General features: G+C 35.8%; 1 protein-coding gene across 8 annotated transcripts in view; it reads left to right on the forward strand.

The window, feature by feature from the left end:
- Positions 1-21,108, forward strand: part of LOC128024988 (ankyrin-3) — a 138,674-nt gene that overhangs the window by 88,685 nt on the left and 28,881 nt on the right. For 7 of the 8 annotated variants that reach the window (XM_052610922.1, XM_052610916.1, XM_052610920.1 and 4 more), the window contains 11 exons: positions 277-375; positions 1,401-1,598; positions 2,089-2,187; positions 3,146-3,244; positions 3,383-3,481; positions 4,127-4,222; positions 5,363-5,435; positions 11,293-11,416; positions 15,524-15,626; positions 17,270-17,376; positions 18,943-19,167. In XM_052610922.1, the coding sequence (XP_052466882.1) occupies positions 277-375; positions 1,401-1,598; positions 2,089-2,187; positions 3,146-3,244; positions 3,383-3,481; positions 4,127-4,222; positions 5,363-5,435; positions 11,293-11,416; positions 15,524-15,626; positions 17,270-17,376; positions 18,943-19,167 (1,322 nt within the window). Of the gene's footprint in view, positions 1-276; positions 376-1,400; positions 1,599-2,088; positions 2,188-3,145; positions 3,245-3,382; positions 3,482-4,126; positions 4,223-5,362; positions 5,436-5,549; positions 5,610-11,292; positions 11,417-15,523; positions 15,627-17,269; positions 17,377-18,323; positions 18,357-18,942; positions 19,168-21,108 lie in introns of all 8 variants that reach the window. The other variant, XM_052610914.1, reaches the window with a different exon arrangement.

The raw sequence follows: 21,108 nt of genomic DNA on the forward strand, positions 1-21,108 counted from the left end.
ATTGTAAAACCTCTGCTGAATGTCTTTCTAAATCCTGGCAGCTAGTGAACGCTTTAAAAATGACATCTTCCAGATGAAAAGAGGGATTTGCATGCTATCAGGATACATACTATCAGTTCTAGTTCCAGAGGTTTCATTCACTAATGTGTTCTGGCTAAATTTACTCTTCTCCAATGTCCAGATGACTGATTTATGATGGCTCCAGTTTCACACACCCCACTTTTGAGCTCTTGGCCAATAATAGCTATGTATGTGTGTGTGTGTGTGTGTGTTTAGAGTGGACTAACACCACTGCATGTTGCTGCACACTACGATAACCAGAAAGTGGCCCTCCTTCTGTTGGACCAAGGAGCATCTCCGCACGCTGCAGCGAAGGTATCAGGAAACCCTCACGAAGCACAGTTTCTCAACTAGTACACACAAATCTCATCCAAAGGCAGCCACACACACACAAATGATGAAGAAATATGACTCCAAACCAAACGGCCGCACACATGCTCACACAAAACAACCTCCACCCCACATTCTTGATCATTTTCGACATTTTTCTTTTAGTCCACCCACTGCAACCACAGAGGATGTTAAGCTTGCACACATTTTATTGCTTTGAAAAAAAACAAAAACGAAGTTCTTGAAAACTGATGTATTTGGTGGTTTAAGTTGTTTTGACACTTAAGGGAATACAGTAGTTCACCCAAAAATGAAAATGTGCTCACTCTCAGGCCATCCAAGATGTAGACGAAGTTTGTTTCTTTATCAGAACATCTCTTTAAATAAATAAATAATTAATAAATAAATGAGTGAATTATTCCTAAAATAAATATCAGTCCTGTTTCCGGTCCCCCAAGCTTCTGGGATTTGTCATGATTTCAGTTCTGTAATCTGTGCAGGAAATGACTGCAAACTGAAAAGAGGGTTGGCAGCGTGCAAGTTAGTGCTGTTTAGGACTAGACAAAAAAAAGTATTAATTCCTGTCCTTTGTCAATATCGTATATATATATTTATATATGTGTGTGACCCTGGACCACAAAACCTTAAGTTGCTGGGGTATATTTTTAGTAATAGCCCAAAGAAATATTGTAAGGGTCAAAATTATCGATTATTTTTTAATGCCAAAAATCATTAGGAAATTAAGTAAAGATCATGTTCCATGAAGATATTTTTCTACGGTAAATATATCAAAACTTAATTTGTGATGAGTAATATGCATTGCTGAGAAATAATTTGGACAACTTCAAAGTCGATTTTCTCAGTATGTGTGTACTGTAGATATATATATATATATATATATATATGTGTGTGTGTGTGTGTGTTATCATATATATATATATATATAACAACTCTTGTTAAAACAAGATCTTAAACTTATTATGATCCCCTTCACTTGCTTTCCCTCCTAGAATGGCTATACACCACTGCATATAGCTGCCAAGAAGAACCAGATGGAGATAGCGACCACACTGCTCGAGTACGGAGCTGATACCAATGCCACGACACGCCAGGGCATCAGTCCACTCCACCTGGCAGCCCAGGAGGGCAACGTTGACATGGTCACGCTCCTTCTCGCCCGTGAAACTGAAATCAATCTGGGAAACAAGGTGGAAAAAGAGCTCAATTATTTTAGGATGCTATTCCTCAATTATATTATAATGTTTTTTTATTTTATTTGACATTTTCCTTTTGGGTAGTGAAATATGTAACAGGAAGTGAAGTCCTTGTAACCTTTAAAACATTTAATTTTGACTAGTAAATACATATTTTTTACATTAAAAACAAAAACCGACATCAGATCAAAACTGACTTTTTGTGATCCAATAAGTAGCTAATAGATAAAAGTAAGTTCAGTTGGACTTGAAAATATCACATTACAGAACTAAACACATTGTAGAAAATGTGCACCATTATGGCACCAAAATAGGTTGTGGATACCATTTCATGTTGACTTAGGTAACCAGTGTCAAATTATGGCTACAATCAAGCTTGGTCAATAAGAGTGACCCACACTGATTAATGGATGCTTCATCTATGCATGATGTGTCACATCTGTTTGATTATGTCACTGAATTGGTTAATGGCTCTCTGTGTCAGAGTGGACTGACCCCTCTTCATCTGGCGGCTCAAGAGGATAAAGTCAATGTATCAGAAGTGCTGATTAATCATGGTGCCACAGTGGACCCAGAGACTAAGGTAATGGCCACACACACACACACACACACACACTACAGTGTAAAAGTTAAGGGTCAGTGTTTTTTTGTTTGTTTTTTAATCAAAAGTTTTTTTTTCAGCAAGGATCAATTGAATTTATCAAAAGTTACACAATAGAAATTAAACTGTTACAAAAAAATGATATTTTAAATAAATGCAGTTCTTTTGAATTTGAGTCATCATGGTTACCACAAAAAACTTACAAGCAGCACAAATACATGAAGCCTTGGTGAGCAAAAGAGACTTCTTTCAAAAATATTAAAATATCTTACCAATCCTCAGATGTGTGTAAATTCAATTTCAGATAGACAGGCAGAGGGGTAGATGGATAGATGTGTGACACATACGTCTGGCCAGGCTCCTCATTGGTCAATCATGTATAAACATCGAGCGGCCCCGGTTCAAGGTCGTTCAGCGTGGCTCTTGTTGAGACTGTGAGAGAATGAGTCAGACAGCATCACACAGATCAATCCTCTATGGGACAATGACCCACAGAAAAAACTCCCTGTCTGATCACGGGCGGAGGAATTGAGAAAGAACGAGTGCTTTTATACTCGTGTGTGGCATTTAGCGAGAAATTAATTTCACCTTCGATAGGCTCCGCCTTCTTAGTTCCTGTAGTACAGAAAAGTAAAGCTTTACAGAACACCCAATATAAATGATCTGTAGATTTCTGTGAAGTTATATATGCATACCAAGTGTACAAACTATCCAAATCTAATGACTAACTCAAAAAAAAAAAATCTAAATTTCTAAAAATGACAGTGGGTTATCAATTTTATATGTGAAAGGCCTATTGAGACTGTTAAGTGTGATTGTGTTATTAGAGATGTAATTGCATTCTTTGAATATATCATGGGTTTTTAATGTGAGCATAATTAATGTGCTTGACTGGAAAAAGAAGCCTAAGAGTAATGTGTGTCTCTGTGTTCTGGTTCAGATGGGATATACGCCCCTGCATGTGTCCTGTCACTATGGCAATATAAAGATGGTGCACTTCCTCCTGGAGAACCAGGCTAAAGTCAATGCCAAAACCAAGGTAAATTAAATCATGCTGACAGAAAGCAGTTTGCAATATGCTTGAGAGTACATCTCTTTAACTTGTTACATAACAGTCTTTTTTGATTACTGGTTGTCCAAAATTAAGATTTAAACTCAATTCGTCTCTCATGTTCAGAATGGATACACACCTCTTCACCAGGCAGCTCAGCAGGGTCACACACACATCATTAACCTTCTGCTGCAGCACGGAGCCTCTCCTAATGAGCTGACAGTGGTGAGTGTGTCACAACAGTGTCAACAGGTCTGACTCACTGCACCTCTTCCAAACAAGACCTCATGTTAAGGAGAAGTTTGCTGTTTCTTTTCTGAGCTTTCATGAAAAAAATCCCATAGGCTTACATCCAAAGAGCAGGCAGCCTGCGGTCATGGAAGTCCTGCAATTTTCTGGGAATTTTCCAATTTCAGTCTCATTTTGCATAGGCATGCATTCCTCACTTTTTCTTTTACTGAAGGAAATATAAAAATGCAGTTCATTCATTTTTACCTTCATTTTGAACACGTCACTCTGGTTTGTGACCACTGCATTGATTTAGCCTTTTCTCTTCCAGAATTTATATGTATATACAATACAATGTTTATTTATATAGCACACTTTATATATGTATATGTATAATTATATAACATTATATTATATAAAATGGTGTATGTAGTAAATTTCATGTAGTAATTATTTAATATTCTAAAGCATCTATTATAGGCATCACCGTAAACATTTAACAGAATTATTGATTGATAAACATTTGCCAAAATGTTATAGAGTTAATAAAATATTAGATTTTTAGTAAAGCCTTTACATGATTTATATATGCATTGCTTGATTTATTTTCCATGAATATTGTACTTGTCCCTTAACCTACAGAATGGAAACACTGCCTTAGCTATTGCCAGGCGCCTGGGTTACATCTCTGTGGTCGACACACTCAAAGTCGTGACAGAGGAGACGCACACTACTGTGGTGAGGACTTTGTGTCATGACACATTCTATTCTGGAGAATACCATGCATCAGCTGTTATTGTGCTTTAGCATAGTGGTTCTCAGACAGTGGATCGCAACACAAAAGTTGGTTGCACGTCTGTTCTGAGTCACAGAGAGCAGTGAAAAAACAATGTTACATGCTAAAAATATAATCAGTCCCTCCAGAAAAACGCGATTATGCGATCACCTGATTTAATGCATAATTAGCCAAAGGCCGCATATTTATGCGGGGTCGCATTTTTTCAAATATGCCGCTCTTTTGCCACATAAATTGCCGATTTCAGAAAGAAAAATATGCGGGGCTAGCATAATTTCATAATCCCTGTATTTTCGTTGCAAAAAACTCACATATATATTAGCAGAAAGTAAAAAAAAATTGCGTTTACTTCACACAAGTAAAGCGCCATTTTCCCCTATTGCCATGGGAACCTTACGAAGTGACGTAATTACGTGACGTGAACATCATCTGCAAACCCCGCGGTGAAACCAGGGTGAAACTTTGTTACATGACAGTGGAGCCAAATTATATTGCGAGAAGTTGCGAAAACTGCGGTTTGATGAAATAGAGAAAAAAAGGTGATTCCCCCAACAACCCCTTCTCACTAGGCTACTAACACTGTTGTAGTTTCATTCAGAAGTTGATGCAACTTTACAGTTGTAAGATTGCACTTTTTTGTTACAGAACAGTACCAAAAACTTACAGTTGTAATTATATTAGTAGTAGGCTATGTAAAATAATTAAAGTTGCAGTAAGAGATTGCAACTTAAATATTCTGTGATTTAGTATGCTCGCTTATCATAGGAAGTAATAAGAAATTACTCTTTACATTAAGGTAGTAGCCTAGTGAGAAAAAGGTGTTGGGGGAATCACCTTTTTTTCTCTTTTTCATCAAACCGCAGAAGTTCACGCAATTTCATCGCATAAAATTGCAAAAATATTCAGCATATTCCATCGCATTTTTTAAGAAAACGTGCTGCAAAATCAAGGATTTTCCCCGCAAAAATCACAAAAGAAAAATCAGCTTTTTCTGGAGAGACTGTATAATGCATGCTTTATATTTGAAGCAAAGCAAAATGATGGCACATCAACAAATCACTTATTGTTTTGTTTTTTTCTAGACGGTGACAGAGAAACACAAAATGAATGTTCCAGAAACAATGAATGAGTTTTTGGACATGTCAGATGATGAAGGTAAACAGCTTGTCATAATATTGTGGTCTATTTTTTTCTCTTCCTTTATGTTAATTTAAATTTATTTTGTTCATTTACATATTATTTGTAACAGTTTTCATTTAAATTACACAGTTCATACAGCCAATGTGCCTGAAATGGTCAGTGAGGACTATATTTCAGATGTTGACGAAGGTATCTCTTATTTTGTGTGGATTGTTCTCATAGCACCTGCTTTTTACTTTCTTTTTGCACATTTTCCAACTCACCCGATCTTCTTATTCAGTCTTTTTTCTGTTATAGACTCTTTTTACAACATGGCTATCTCTGGCTGGCTTTGTACTAGTTGCTAGGCTAGTCTTTATGAATATGAAATTCTTCAATATGCAAATCTCTGTTGGCTTGCATATATTAAATCTGGTGTTTGCTATTCAATTAAGATCTGTATGCGTAATTACAATTTCACACATGCCCTCTCTGTAAATGTGAAGGATTGTTTTCTTTAGAAGTCTAGGCTGTTAGATATTTAGACAGACGTTTCTTTGGCTCAGTTTGTTTCTGTTTTGCAGTCAGTCAGAACCCACAGAGCTTCAGTGTAAGCTAGGCGGCTTGAATAGAAGTTTTCCAATCAGTGCCGTGAATGACAATTTTGTGTGTCTGTTTATTTGGTATCGTAACATGACGGTAATGAATGCATTTAATACTTGATAAAATATATCGAGGATTAAATGGGTGCTAGATTGCTGTTGTGTGATTGCTAGGGCATTGCTATGCAGTTGCTCAAATCAAAAGAATCCATCCTCCAGTTTCTGTGATATTTTGGTCACATTACGTTGTTTATAGCTGTGCGTAACATGTGGTCTGAACCTTTGAACAGTTCTGACATGTGGTGAATATAGTTTATGCATATGTGTGAAAAGAATACAGCCCTCATAATACCAGTCTGTGTTGTAGAGACTGGAACATGGTGTTTAATAACAGTAAACTGATATTCCTGCATACTCCCGAGGCATAACAGACATAACTCACATGGCTTCTTATTTACATATTACATCCCTGTGCCCCAAATACACATGGTCACATGAATATAATCTCAACATTGAGACATTTATTTCCTGTATGAAAGTCTCTCTTTTACATGATCTTTTAGCTGGATGAAGGAAAAAAATAATGAATCAGTTTTGCTCACATCACTAATTGGCAAGTGAATGCAAACATCTTTTTGGCATAAAAACTTGTGCCATTGCTGACGCTGCTCGCTTTTTCCATCTGATTCTCTGGCTTATCCGGGCGTGCGTGCAGAACTAATAACTCAGATCTCAGGCAAACAGCACCAGTACCAGTACTTTACATTTAAAGTCCGTGTTTACATTTATTCATTTAGAACATGCTTTTATCTATCAACGAAAAAAAAAGATCGCTTATTTGCTTTTTTACTACAAATTTTCTTCTTATCGTTAAGCATGAGTTCTAAGTGCACATTTTTCCAAAATTTTAATTTGTATTTTAATGGGATATTGCAGTGTTTATTTTAAATTAGTTTTTCAACAAACATTTTTTTTTGACAGTGACGTGTTACAAGAAGGAATGTGAGGACAAAATAAATGTATATAATTTTATGTTTGTAGTTTATTTAGAATATATTTAATTATCCCACAACATAATTTGTGAGTGCAACCCATTTGTGAGTGCAGCTAAACAGTTTATTAGGAAAAATCAAAACTGACTTTCAAAGCTGATTTTTTTGGCATCATTACTCCAGTCACACAATCCTTCAGAAATCCTTTTAACAATCAGATTTTCTACAAAAAAATAAATATTAATATTATTATTATTCTTAATACTGAAAAGAGCTGAGAATATTTTTTCAGGGGATAAATTGAAAGAACAGCATTTTTGTTACATTTGTTACAGTTAAATTTATTTGTTACATTTATATTATTTACATCAATCTCTGCGATTCATTCTTTTTTTTCTGAGGAAATCCAAATCCTGAGGTCCAAATCACATCTTTTTGGGGTGAATTATGTCTTATTCCTCTCATTGCGAAGCAAACAGTAAAATAAAAAAACTTGAAGAACAGTCTCGCTGTGTTGTTTTCTGTTATGGGTGTATTCAAGGCGCACGCTTTAGTGAAACATTAGAATCTGAATAGAGCGTTCAGCGTGGGGGCGTGGTCACATTAGAAGATAATGAAGGGAGACGTGCACAACAGACATCGCGTTGTTTTCATATGGATTACTTTATCACTGAATATTTGTTTTGGGCAGCACTTATTTAGTTTAAAAGTAGACATGTCAAGCTTTCTATATATATATATATATATATATATATATATATATATATATATATATATATATATATATATATATATATATATATCTCATGAGTTACAGTTCATTTTAATGATGCGTTTGCAAATGAAGATCAGACAGGCTGCAGACAGCACACCTTGTTTGTTATCTTTATTTTATAAATGCACAAAGTTTTGTTGTTATGTTTGTATACAAAAAAGTATACCCTTTACAGATTCGATTGATGTCCTGCTCTTATCTGTACGATCAAAACTGAAAGTGTAATTTAAGTTCTTTTTAGGTTTATCCGGAGAAAATGCCTCATAATACGTACTGTATACGCGTTAATCGACTCCAGAGGGTTAATTTGCAACTACATGTCTACTAACTCTCAGAGTATACTGTTAGGGTAGGTTTAGGGTTAGTGTTAGAGGTAGGTTTAGGGTTAGTATAAGTTGACAAAGAAAGTGTTAGAAGATATTAAGCAGACAGTCTACTGATACTCTACTAACTGCTAGTTGACATGTAGTTGCAAAGTTACTTAATGTTAGTAGAATGTCTAAAGTGGACCATCTAAATAAAATGTTACCGTGAATCAGACTACTCTGGTCGTCCTCGTTGGTTACTGCATCCAACCTGCAAGGATATAAAATAACACTATAAAATAAGATAAAATGGTTAAAACTATATCAGATAAGTTGTTGATCTGCGTTTTTCTGTAATAATCTAAATTGTATTCTGCGTTAACATGTTTAAGTTTGCAATGAAACAAAAGTAGTGAGATTTTTTCTTCAAATATTTAGAAATACATTCAAGTGTAACAGATAATAGAAAGACAAAAATTGTAGGGCGAGGACTTGGTTCTATTTATCGGTTGTTGATTGAGTTCTGAGATGTGGGCGTAGCACTCAAAAGTGGAGGGAAGATGAAGGGTTTAAGTGGTCTAATTCTTACATAATTATGTCACCAGAGAGAAGTCAGTAATTTTCACTGGAATGCCCCATTATGACTTCTTTGATTAAACATTAAAAATAAAACGAACTAAATAAATGCAATTAATATATGCAAAAATGAATTTTATTTATCAATCGATAATATGCATTTCGAAAAAAAGTGATATTTCATTTCATGCCCACTTTAAAATTGCAGGGATTATAAACAGGTGTTTGTTGATTCCCGAATGGAAGGGGATTGTGAGTTCCTGGAGTTTGTACTCTGGCAACTCAAGCACACTGTTCCCGGGGGGCTGTGGTCAGGTGGCAGGCGGTCTTTTTCCGTTGGTCTCCCTCCTTTTTTACTGTTTGTTCTGCTGCCTGTAGAAGGGCTCTTTTGTTGTCCCTCTGTTGTACAGGGTCTGATTACCTCAGCACCAGCACAAATTAGCATAGAAATACACCCCCTTTCACTTCTATTGTATCCCACCCCAGCCGGGAGCTCCTAGGGCATGAGGAATGCCGAGATCCTCTGAAACTCCATCAAGTGTTACCTTGCTCCTGCGATGACCTCACACGGATCAGACTCGCGGACCCTCACCTCACCTCAGAGAGGGGTGGGTGTGTGTGACTGTGTGAACGCGCACAGTCAGAGGCAACTGGATCGTTTCAAACACTGTGGACAGGGCCGTAGTGGACATGTGGAAGTGATCGTGCTGTTTGGAGTTTACTGGATTGAGGAAGTGTGGCTTCTGGGAGTGAAAAAGGACTAAGAGGACTTGTAAATATTTTTAAAGCTGGCATGAAGATGAAGGATGGAGTTGGCTGTTCAGTGTAAGAGATCTTCTTTATCGTGGATGGGTATTTCTGGTTTGATCATGCTGTCCAAAAACACGGAAGTGGTAGGGAAGCCGAAGTGTGAGATAGATGATATCTGTGTCCATGTGTTTGAGCTTACTTACAAAACTGTCACCAGAAGTTTGATTGAACTTCTTTTTGGGACATCCTTAATAAGTAAAGTAATTTTTTTAAGGGTTAGTTTTAATGCTGCAAAATTTCTAATTAGGTTTGTACAAGTGTGTTGTGTTCCCTCATCGCATATTTTGCTGACCTGTTAACTTGTGCTAGTGTTCAGCGTGCTAGTGAATTGCTTTATTGTGTAAGAGGCAGAACAGATTTGGGTTTGTTTTTAGAACATTTCACAATTTAACGGTGTAAATATATCATTGTGTGTGTTTGCAGTTCTGTGGGGCTGATTTTGGGGGGAGGTGGTATCCAGGGTGATAAGCAGTGGGGGTGGGGTTGTCAATGTTGGAATGCTGTGCTCCTAATCTCTCTCCTAACCTGCATTTACAGCATAGCTGAATGTTGCCCAATTATGTAGATCATGGGCCACTTCCAACAGTGGAAATAAATCTGATTCAAAACTGATCATACATTCTGGCTAGGGTTTGTTCTAAACTTTTAACTTTAAATATTTAATTTATTGATTTAATTCCGCCCAAACAGACATTCAGCATTCAAAAGAACAAACAGACATTCAAACTTGCCATAAATTTACAAAAAAAGTAAAGTTTTTAATTAAAGTCAAAACTATTATTGAAAATATTATTTATATTATTTAACTGAAATATTATTTATCCAAACCAACCTATATACATCGATTTATAAAAACAAAACTCATTTTAATGGGTGAGATAACTTTTAAATTTTTTTACAGTGTATACATTTTTCTCTCTATTTCTTTTTTTTTACTGTACACTTTTAAAATAAATTTATAATGAAATGTTTTGCCATTTTTGCTTAATTCAGTATACACTGTAAAAATGATTTTGCACTGTACAAACAAGATTAATGGCCTAGGTTTAATAAAAGAATAATAGTTTTTCTACTAAAATGTCACTTTGAATTCAATGCATTACTCGCCGTTTCTTTGTAATTGTGAAATTTTTGTCAATGTACAAAATGGGATGGCATGAACTATTATTGGTCATATTTCTTACACTAATTTGCATATTTTATTGAGATGGTTTTTTTATGTATTATAGATTCCTTTACATCAAATAATGTATTACTTTTATTTTAAATATTATACAGAAAACTATATGTATCTTTTAATCTCATGTCAGTGTGACTGTAGTCTTCCTGCTCTATCTGCATTCTGGTCTTCCTCTCTCTCTTTCTGTGACCCACTTCACTTCTGCTCCGTTGTAGAGTTTGAAACATTCTTGTCAGAGATGCATATTAAAAACAGATTTATGGTCATCATGAGCGGGCTACAACATATGGTCTCGATGTTCTCTAAGTGCCTTGCTTACATCTCTGGACGTTTTATAATACAATCTAAACAAAAACTGCATGAATCTGCAGCCATGAAAGACTTCGGGAAGTGTGCCAGTGATTGTTGCGGGATTGTAGGATCAGCTGGGGCCATTTTGGTCAGATCCAGCCATTCATTCTTAATTCCAATATGAAATCAAAATGTACTCCATTTACTCTGTCTTATTCCCCATGATTCATCAGCGCACATGTTTTCAAAGAAAAACTGGAAACATGATGAAAGTAAGATAGGTTTTTGAATGCCATTCATGTTGACTTTTGAGGGTCAGTGTCTCTCTGAAGGGTCTAGTAATTATTTTCTTTTGCTGACAGGTGAGGATGCGATGACAGGAGACACGGACAAGTACTTGGGACCGCAAGACCTGCGCGAGCTTGGAGACGACTCCCTCCCTCAGGAAGGATACGTGGGATTCAGTGTTGGAGCCCGTACGGCCAGGTAATGTACCTTCACCACACGCAGAAAGTGACGTATAAACAGTATTATGAAAATTACTCGTCACTTACTTAAGTGCTACTAAACTTTAATAATATTTAAGGATTTGTGTATTTAAGCTGCATATAAAATTTCCTTCAATTAGAATTCAAAAGTCATGACAAGTCATGAAGTTGAGCCATACTCTTAACATCAAAAATAATGCTGTAAGTTGTATTGGCATCATTGCTAATTTCCTACTTAAATAGTTTAGGATTAGTAAACATTATGTACAGTATTTGGGCAACACCATATTGTATATTATCTGTATATTCCTGACCCATGTGACTGTTATTTTTCCCCTGTAAAGCAAAATTAGATGTCTTGAAGAATATTAACTCACAATAACTATCATCTAAATGATGTGGTTTCTGAAAGGAGAGTATTCAAGGCCGCAGCACCCAGCTGTTAGATCCTGATTCCTGTCTTATCTAAGCCCCTTTCACACTGCCATTCCGGCAAATACACGGGTAAAGTGTTCCGGCAATTGTTCCCGGGTCGCTAGATTTTGCACTTTCACACTGCCAGTGATTACCCGGGATATGTGCGTGCTTTCACACACAATCAGTAAAGATCCCGTAACGACACGTTACATCAGGGCGTGACGTGTAATGTATGAGTCGAAAACGCTAGACACGTTATACTTTCACTTAAGCAAGCGAACGACCTCGGCATCAGTGCGGAAAGTGTGGAAATAACTGATCTCTGCTTCATCACAGTTTGCACATATTTTTTTGTCGCGAACGTTGATCTTTCTTTTAAAACAGCCGGTTAAAGAGTCGCACGATAACGTGCGTCATCATTTCGACATGCCATTTTGTTCACACAGCGCTCGTCCCAGGTTGAACCCGGCAATGTTACTAGGTCCCCGACCAGGTTTCAATGTCGGAATCAATCCAGGGACGTGGTTGCTTTCACACAGAAGGCGACCCGGCAATGTTCCGGCAATATGCCGGGTCCGACATGCAGTGTGAAAGGGGCTCTAGAGGCTGTACACTCTTTATTTACATTGCTTGTTGGCCGCCTGCTGTCATCTTTTGATTCAGTACCTTGTGCTGTTGAGTGAGAAGGCCGTAGCTAATGTTTAACCTACATGTAATTCGCTTCAGGGGATTTTCCCTCCAACAAACAGAAGTTTGACAGCATTCAATAAGCGAAAGGGTTGAGTGAGATTTCAAACTAATGTGGGAAATTACTGTACCAGGAAATTACAATCATGTTCAATAACAGCCCTCAGCATTTGACACTGTTAGGACCTTTTTTATCGAATGACTTCACATTTTTGGTGAAAAAGAACATTTAATCTTTAGAAAGTAAACTATGTCTCAGTGAAAATGAGAATCATGTGCTAGAAATGCTTGGTTTGGTTATAATATGTTGCCATGTGATTCTCTTTTTGGCTCATTCTTTAAAGGGGTCTTACAATTTTTCTTTAGGATTCATCATATTGTTTTTCGAATGATATCTGTAATTATTTTTTATTTATCAGCATCGTGCAGTACTGGATATTTATTGACCAATTTTAAATGCTCATAATTAATTAATCATGGGCATTGATTAATCAAAATTTTAATATATATTTTTTATCATTTTCTTTATATTTTTCCTTATATATACATTTAGTAATATTTTAGTTTTTTATTATATACATGCTTTGTGGAATAAACTGGACATTCTTTGTGTCTGTTCCTTTAAGAAACATTCTCTTTGGATGTGAAATGAGATACAGCACTTTGTGTGTACTCGTGTCATGGGAGTCATGGGATTCGAGCACGGGACCTGGAATTTTGCAAGGATTTACAAATGTAGCAGTGCCATAAACATAACTGCATGATCATAAAGGTTGAACGTTCAGGCACAAATGTAGTCCTGTTCAGCTGTCATACAGAGAATTGAGATGTAGGCAGACTATATGATAAACACTTTAGTGTTAAGGGATTCCTGTCTGTTTCCCTTTCTTTACATGTGCCAAATATCACATCCTAATGGATTAAAGAGTAAAAAAAAAAAAGAAAGTTATTTATTATGTGTGAAAGTACAGCACAATGCAGCCCCATACATGAGAGTCTGTCTCATTCAACCACTGCATTTCTGATTTGTTGCCTTCAATTTCCTCTGTTCTTCCTCTTCCATTCCATAGTCCTAAAGTCAGGTAAGAGGGCATGATGCTTCCTATCCCTTATCTCGAGTCATTCTAAACCCATGGATCATTGTCGTGTACTGTGCTTTGTACATCGTTTTTCATTTGACGAATAATACACATTCTTGATGTCTGTGGGCTATGGTTTCATTTCAGTTTTAGGTTTGTGTTGACAGTTTGGTGTGTGAACCTGTTTTGGCAAGTTTTTATTGATTGCTGTAAACATTTCAGTTTGTTCCCCTTGAGTCCAGTCACTGTACCAAATAGTTTCTTAATGTAGCTTCCAGGGATGCATGAAGAGCCTCATCAGCTAAATCAAATTTCATCCATTTAAATCAGTGAGCTCACAGACCACAGTGACATGCTCACAAGAAACCGATTCTCCTTTGGCCGCTAAGCAATGTGAACTGAGAACCCGTGTCATATTTTTTCTGATTGGGCACAGCCGTTGGAAATAGCACGCGCATGTTAGCTCAGTTTGCATTAATGCACCTGGCCTTACTGCAAATAGAAATGAAAGCTAAAGTCAAGATACCATAAACAACTTCCAGATCTATTTTAGCTTCGGTGCAGTTTTATTTCATTTTATATAAGTGTCCATTGCTAGCTCCGCTCCATTATTTACAGTTACTCTTAAACATCCCCATATGAATTGTAGAGTCAAATGTGCTCAAAAAGCAGGAAAAAAAGCGATTGATTGAAATATGCTGGAATGAATTGCAAAGCTGCATAACCTTATAATCTTTAAGTTTATCAGTATTGTCTGATTTTGGATGTATTTCGGTGTTGTTGCATATTTATTTGTGCTCATTACCCTTTATTTTTTTATATTTAGATTTCTTTTGCCATCATCTAATGTTTAAAGTTCATTTTTAAAAACACTTATAATTTGATTATTTAAAGTTAAATTTCATTAATTAATAACACTTTTAGGAAATCTATATCTATATGATGCCTATATATATATATATATATATAGATATATATATATCTATATATATAGATATATATATCTATATATATATATATATATATAGATATATATATATATATATATATATATAGATATAGATATATATAGATATAGATAGTATTTTACGTTTTTTTTTTTTTTATATACACAAAATAGTAAAGATAAATCAAGCCATAATGTTATTGACTTATTATTAAAATGATCAACTTTGTACAAATCAGTGCATTTCTATCAACACCACAGTGACATAAATCAGTGCATAAATGAAATGATGTTAGGTTAGAAGTATTTAATTTAATTTGATGCAAATGCAGATGTTCTTACTGATGTTCTGCCTGTTTATTTAGGAGTGAGATCAGTTGAATCCACAGCATGAACTTCTCAAGATGTATTTAAAGATTTGGGTAGTAAAGAAGTACCATGCTTATTTGCTCCAACTATTATAAGTCCTCCGGCAATAAAATGTGGTATTTTTGGTTAATTTCTGTAATTCTCTTTTTTAAAACTATCCAAACACACAGATTTACTTTATACAAGAGCAAAAGTTTGTCTAATAATGTGTTACTACTAATGTGTAGGAGTAGGATTGGTCTGAAACATTTTAAAGTAGGGTTTAACAAAGGACCAATTGCATATTTTTAAAATCAGTCTGGCACACATTTGTGTCTCATTCCTTCGGTCGTTATAAATATTCACCAACATATTTAAGATGCTGCACATCTGTTAATTATTCTCTAGACATCTATTCTCCTGTTTTCTCTCAATGTCTAACCCATCACACCTCTACAAATGTTTCGTGGGTTTGATCTTTGTTTTGGCTATTGTGCATCAATTTCCCTGGAAGTTGCATGCAATAATGAGTGTTTTTGTTTTGTTTTGTGTGTGTGTGTGTGTGTGTTTTGTGTGTATTTCACCGTCACTCCCCTGCACTGTATGGTATTAATGTAAATGCCAACAGCCTGCGCTCCTTCAGTTCGGATAGGTCCAATACACTCAACCGAAGCTCCTTCACCCGTGACAGCATGATGATCGAAGAGATCCTGGCACCAAATAAAGACACGGTACGCCCTCTTTCTCCTTGAGTGTTTCGATTTTGTGTTACTTTATTGCTGTCTGTTGAGTCTTTCATATCATGTGGATTTCAAATCTCGCTCAGCATACCTTACACTAAACTAGATACTTGTTTCAACAAAGAAATACAAGCTCTGTACTAACAAAACGAGTACCAGTGGTAGTGAAGTACCATAATACCATGAAATGTGACTACAGTAATTATTCTATATCTTTGCAAAAGATTAGAATAGTGTTATATATAAATGCACTTTAAAAGAATATACTTGCTGTAAGTGTGAACTGATTGTAATATGAATGGACACTTAAGCACATCTTTATATGTAATTTCATAATTACTTTAATTGTATACGAAATATACTGCTAAATGTACTGACAAGCATTTATGGTAACTAAAATATAATTGTGGCATATAAAAAATAATTGTGACATATGTCATTTCTGTTTCATGTCATGTATTTAAATATATTTGTAATCACACATTTGTCATAATGAAGTTGCAATTTAGTACATTTAAAATATATTAAAATAGAATATCAAATAAAAATGTCATACATTTCAGTTGAAATTATAATCCAGTACTTTCCATGTTACTTTAGTATGTTAGTCAACACATCGAAATATTGGAAACACTTTACTTAAGCCTTTATGTACAGTATAATTCATTATAAAGGGTGAATTGAAGGGGATAATGTATTATAATTATTCATAATGCGCATTGTAATACATTATATCTTGTCATAAATTTTAAATGCATAGTGTAACAATGGATTGATAAGTGTTATAATGTATTAACTGTGGTCACAATTATTCATGAGATAGTACAATGGATTACAAGGTGTATTACAAGCCATAATTGATACATTAAAACTACTTTTATAATGAATTATACGTTAAGGCATTGAGTAGTGTTACCAAATGCACTTTTTAAAAGTATAGTCAGAAATGTGCACTCAAGTGGCCTTTTATTTAAATTCAATTAAATCAATTATTTTATTACAGCACTGTAATTGTATTCACACAGTTAAAGATATGACAAGGGTGAAAGAACTTGAAGTCATTTTGCCTATCACTGTTGATCGGTGCATTCGGAGTGATTCAGAATCTATCTCTTCTCTCCAAACGCTTCAGGGGGTCTGTAGAGAAATCCCCAACCATGTTGAGACTCATTATAAGGTATAACATGTATTGAGGAATTCTGCATTGTTTCTCAATCCACAACCCAATGCAAGCAAACGTGAGCTTTGCTCCACAAGATTCATTTGCTGTTCTTTTATGTTCGCCTCTTCAGGACAGATTCTTGTCATTCTCTATCTGTTGAATTTTTCGTAGCTTAGCTTTTCACATTGTTTCGGTTGTTTTGGTCTTGCATCAGGGGTTTTCCTCCCATTATCTTCCACCTTCTAGAAATAATTCTCCTGCATGTTGTTTTGTTTATTGTGACTGTCCTTATCAACGACAAGATGAGAGGATAATTGTGTGGTTGAGCTGTTAGCTGCAGAGAGCAGAGTCTCAGTCTCATATGAGAGGACTGTGAAAGCACAGACCGTTTACCGTGGTTCACCACAGAACCGAAGTGAATGGAAATACGAGTAGTATGTTGAGTTCTGAACACACTTGTTTTGTGTTTCAGCACCTGGCTTTAGCAAAAGATTACAACGCAGACTCAATGAGACGTTATAGCTGGACGCCGGACACTCTGGACAATGTGAACCTGGTCTCCAGCCCCGTCCATTCAGGGTAAAGCCAACACTACCATTACTATTCTCATACTTAGGGTTAGTGATTTGAACAAACCATTAAACATAAGTATGAAGGCCCTGATAATACAAGGTTGCTTTTGGTTCTTGGCTTAGGGGTAAAAGAAGTTTGAAGCATCTGAACATAGGGATGTGGAAATGTTTGCACCAGCTAAATTCAAATTTAAAGTCCATTTAAATTATGTTTATTTATATAGCCATTTATACAATAGATTGCTTTAAAGCAAACTGTTTTATAGAATTAAATATGAAAAAGTGTCAATTTTGGTTTCATGTAGAATGGCAACTTCAGTTTCTACAGTAAAACAGCTCTCCAGTGTTTTCAATTGACTAAACAGAATTATGTAATCGCCACAGACCAGTGCTGGTTCAAAGGTGTTTACCAGCCTGAGCAAACGTTTCCAAAAAGTGGCCTTTTGAAAGCAGCAGGAATATTAGGCTGCTGTCACTTTAAGACCTATGACACATGCCTTTTCTTTCTCAAGTGTTTACATTCACTTAAGACAAAACCAACTGTGCTCATGATGATATTTTGACAATTTTGTGGGTATTTGTCCATTCAAGCAGAGGAAGATGCGAAAGAGAACTCAATTTATTTTTCTCACACTGTATGGGAGGTGGCTTTTTGTGATAACAGCACATAAGTGTCAAATTGAGTTATCTTCTTGAATTTCAATGGTTTAAGATCACATTAAAATGTGTGGACTTCATTGAATAACCAGAATCAAAATGTACTTATCTAATCAAATACACAGTTCTCTGAATTTTGGGAACAGTTTTAAGACTCAGTTGTCTTTTTTTTTTTTTTTTTTTTTTTACCAGATTCATTCCTTCTCTTCAATGTATTATAATAGAGACAAAAAAAAGCATTAGTACAGTTTGTTTGATCTTTTTTTTCTCCATATTTCCACATGTATTTCTTTGCAGCCTTTCTCCCTCACTGCTTCAGTACGACATCAGGTGATGGTTGATCATGTGATCACAGTTTTTCCTCCCTGTGTTTGTGTTGTTGCTGTTCTCATCTCAATTTCAAGAGAAACGCAGCCCAGGCCGACAAAATCAGTATAGATCACTATTTGATAACATCATAAGCCAAACAATCCATAAGACCTAGTGTACACATGTATATCATTATCGCTTATTGTTTTTAATTCATTTTATTAAAATGTACTGTATACAAAAAATTTTAAAATAGAAAAATATCATGGTTTCAGTAGCAATGGGTGTTTAAGCAATACAAATACAAACTGCTGAAGATCGATCTTAATAATAAAAGATTTACATTGTGACACCTTAACAGTGTAATTGAATTGTGATCCTTTCCTGTGAACTAATTGTAACCGACATCCAAACAATATTCTCTACCTCACTAACTTCTCACCAGGTGCATGGGATGATTTCAGATCACTTCTTCTTCTCTGATTTTCTCTCTGAAATTTGTTTGTGAGTGTGTTTTTATCACAGCATGGGACAACTCATCTCTGAGGGCTTGTAAGATGCTGAATCACTCTTTATCGTCTCTTATTGGATCATTTTCCTCCCGCAGGTTTTTGGTGAGCTTCATGGTGGATGCCCGCGGCGGTTCCATGCGAGGAAGTCGTCACAATGGTATGCGCATCATCATCCCACCCCGCAAGTGTACTGCGCCAACACGTATCACTTGCCGTCTGGTCAAGAGACACAAGCTGGCATCCCTGCCGCCCATGGTGGAGGGAGAGGGGCTGGCGAGCCGGCTGGTGGAGGTGGGCCCAGCGGGGGCTCAGTTTCTGGGGTAGGTTTCACCTTCATGCCCATTTCACTCCAACTTATTATCATTTACATGAAAACCATCTGTGTTTGGTAGTGTGTGCCGGTGAAGTGTTTCAGCAGTGACAAAGGGCGGCTTTGCCCACAATTGTTATCATGCCCGTGCCTGGAAAGTGACACTGACTCAGCGATGTACAGTACCTTGACTTTACACTTTCCTTAACTCTTTCCTACAATGGGATCCTGCAGGTCGTCAAAGTTCCCTAGTAAATACCTTGAGGACTGCTGAAAGAGCTCCACCATTTGTTTTAAAGTGACACATATCGGCTTTGTTCTACAGTTTAGTGAGCTGCCTGCATAGACAAATTTTAAGGCCACGCACCCCTGGTGAATATTTTTTTATTATTATTAAATAGTAAAAATACTATGTAAGTAGGATTATATCTATGGAAGTCAATGGCTGCCATCAACTGTCTGATTTTGTGTTCAGCAGAAGAAACACAAATTCATACAGGTTTGGAACAGCTTGAGGGTAAATACATTTTTTTTTTTTTTCAATTAACATTTTTGGGTGACCTATACCTTTAAGAAAGTTGTTTTGAATAAAAAAAAATTTATATGCAAAATATTCATTTTCTAATTTAGTCATTAATTTCCATACATTGGATAACCCCAGGTTCACAACTGTAAGGATTTTTACAGAGAGGATTTGGGATTTTTTTCCCCACTCTATAAATCAGAAAATGCTTTCAATATACATTTCATTCATATATTTTTTTAAATAAAATGTTAAATGTATAAGAATATTGGACTAAAACTTTAACGTCTGGTGTATGGAAGTGCTGCTGAAGTGGAGATTTTCTTTTTTTTTTTTTGAGTAGTTTAATTTTAAAGATGCAATAGATAAAGTGTACTATAACAAACACTTAAATGTGAATATCATTGTGTTTTTCTTTGCATTAGTCTGAAAGAAGACATGTTTTGTAATGAAAATTATAAAATTGACAACGTTAAAAAAAGATTAATTAAAATAAAGTAAAATAAAATGTTTTTTGTAGGGGTGTCCCCAACTAAGAATTTTCATAGTCGAATCTGAATTTTCGAATCTTGCTGATATTCGACTGATAGTCGAATCATATGTTTAGGGGCGGGGCAAAATACATTGAGTCAAGTCAGACATTCGACAGCCATAATTACTGATGTTAACACATCAATGCCTCGCAGATACAAACTGGGTAAATAATGTTTTTATTTAAAGATAGTTAACACTTAACGTCGGCGAAACCATAATAATCACAAATTTTTACAATAGTGCTCTCATTATAAAATTATCTTATATGACAGTAGTTATTAATGTTCTGCATTTCTGTTTTGAGCTGCGCACGCTGAAGATGACCAGTAAAGTGAGCATTTGATAGCAAGTTTTTAATCAATGGGATTAAACTCATAATTTCATATAGAATACGCTTCGTTATTTATACAACATAACGTTAATATTAAAACTTATAGGCTATCTGCAAAAAGAGCCCGAATGCACATGAACATATCTGCGGGGCTCTGAATGCGAACTCCTTTTGTGGACGCGTTCTTCACGGAACAATGTGCAGAAACAATGCAGCTAAACTCTAAACATTCACAGCGTTTTAATATAATGGTGATCTCATTACAATGGTATGTGTGTGACAGTCCAGAGATATCACCGTAGCACTACAATGAAGCGTTTGACTCAAAACCAAATGCATCTTATATCAGGTAAATAATATATCCGTGATATATATACACCGGATGAAATGCTTTGAAATCACTTGAACCCTACCTGTTCGAGAAAATCCAGTCTCTGCCTGTGTCTATTTGAGTCTTGGTAAAGATTTAAATCGCTGACGCCAAGATGCTCCTCTGTCGCTCACGGATTGTTGAAAGTGAAACAAATCTATAGGGGTGGTTGGATTTATTCACGAACTTTAAA

The sequence above is a fragment of the Carassius gibelio genome, chromosome A12 (genome assembly GCF_023724105.1).
Source record: "Carassius gibelio isolate Cgi1373 ecotype wild population from Czech Republic chromosome A12, carGib1.2-hapl.c, whole genome shotgun sequence".
NCBI lineage: Eukaryota > Metazoa > Chordata > Actinopteri > Cypriniformes > Cyprinidae > Carassius > Carassius gibelio.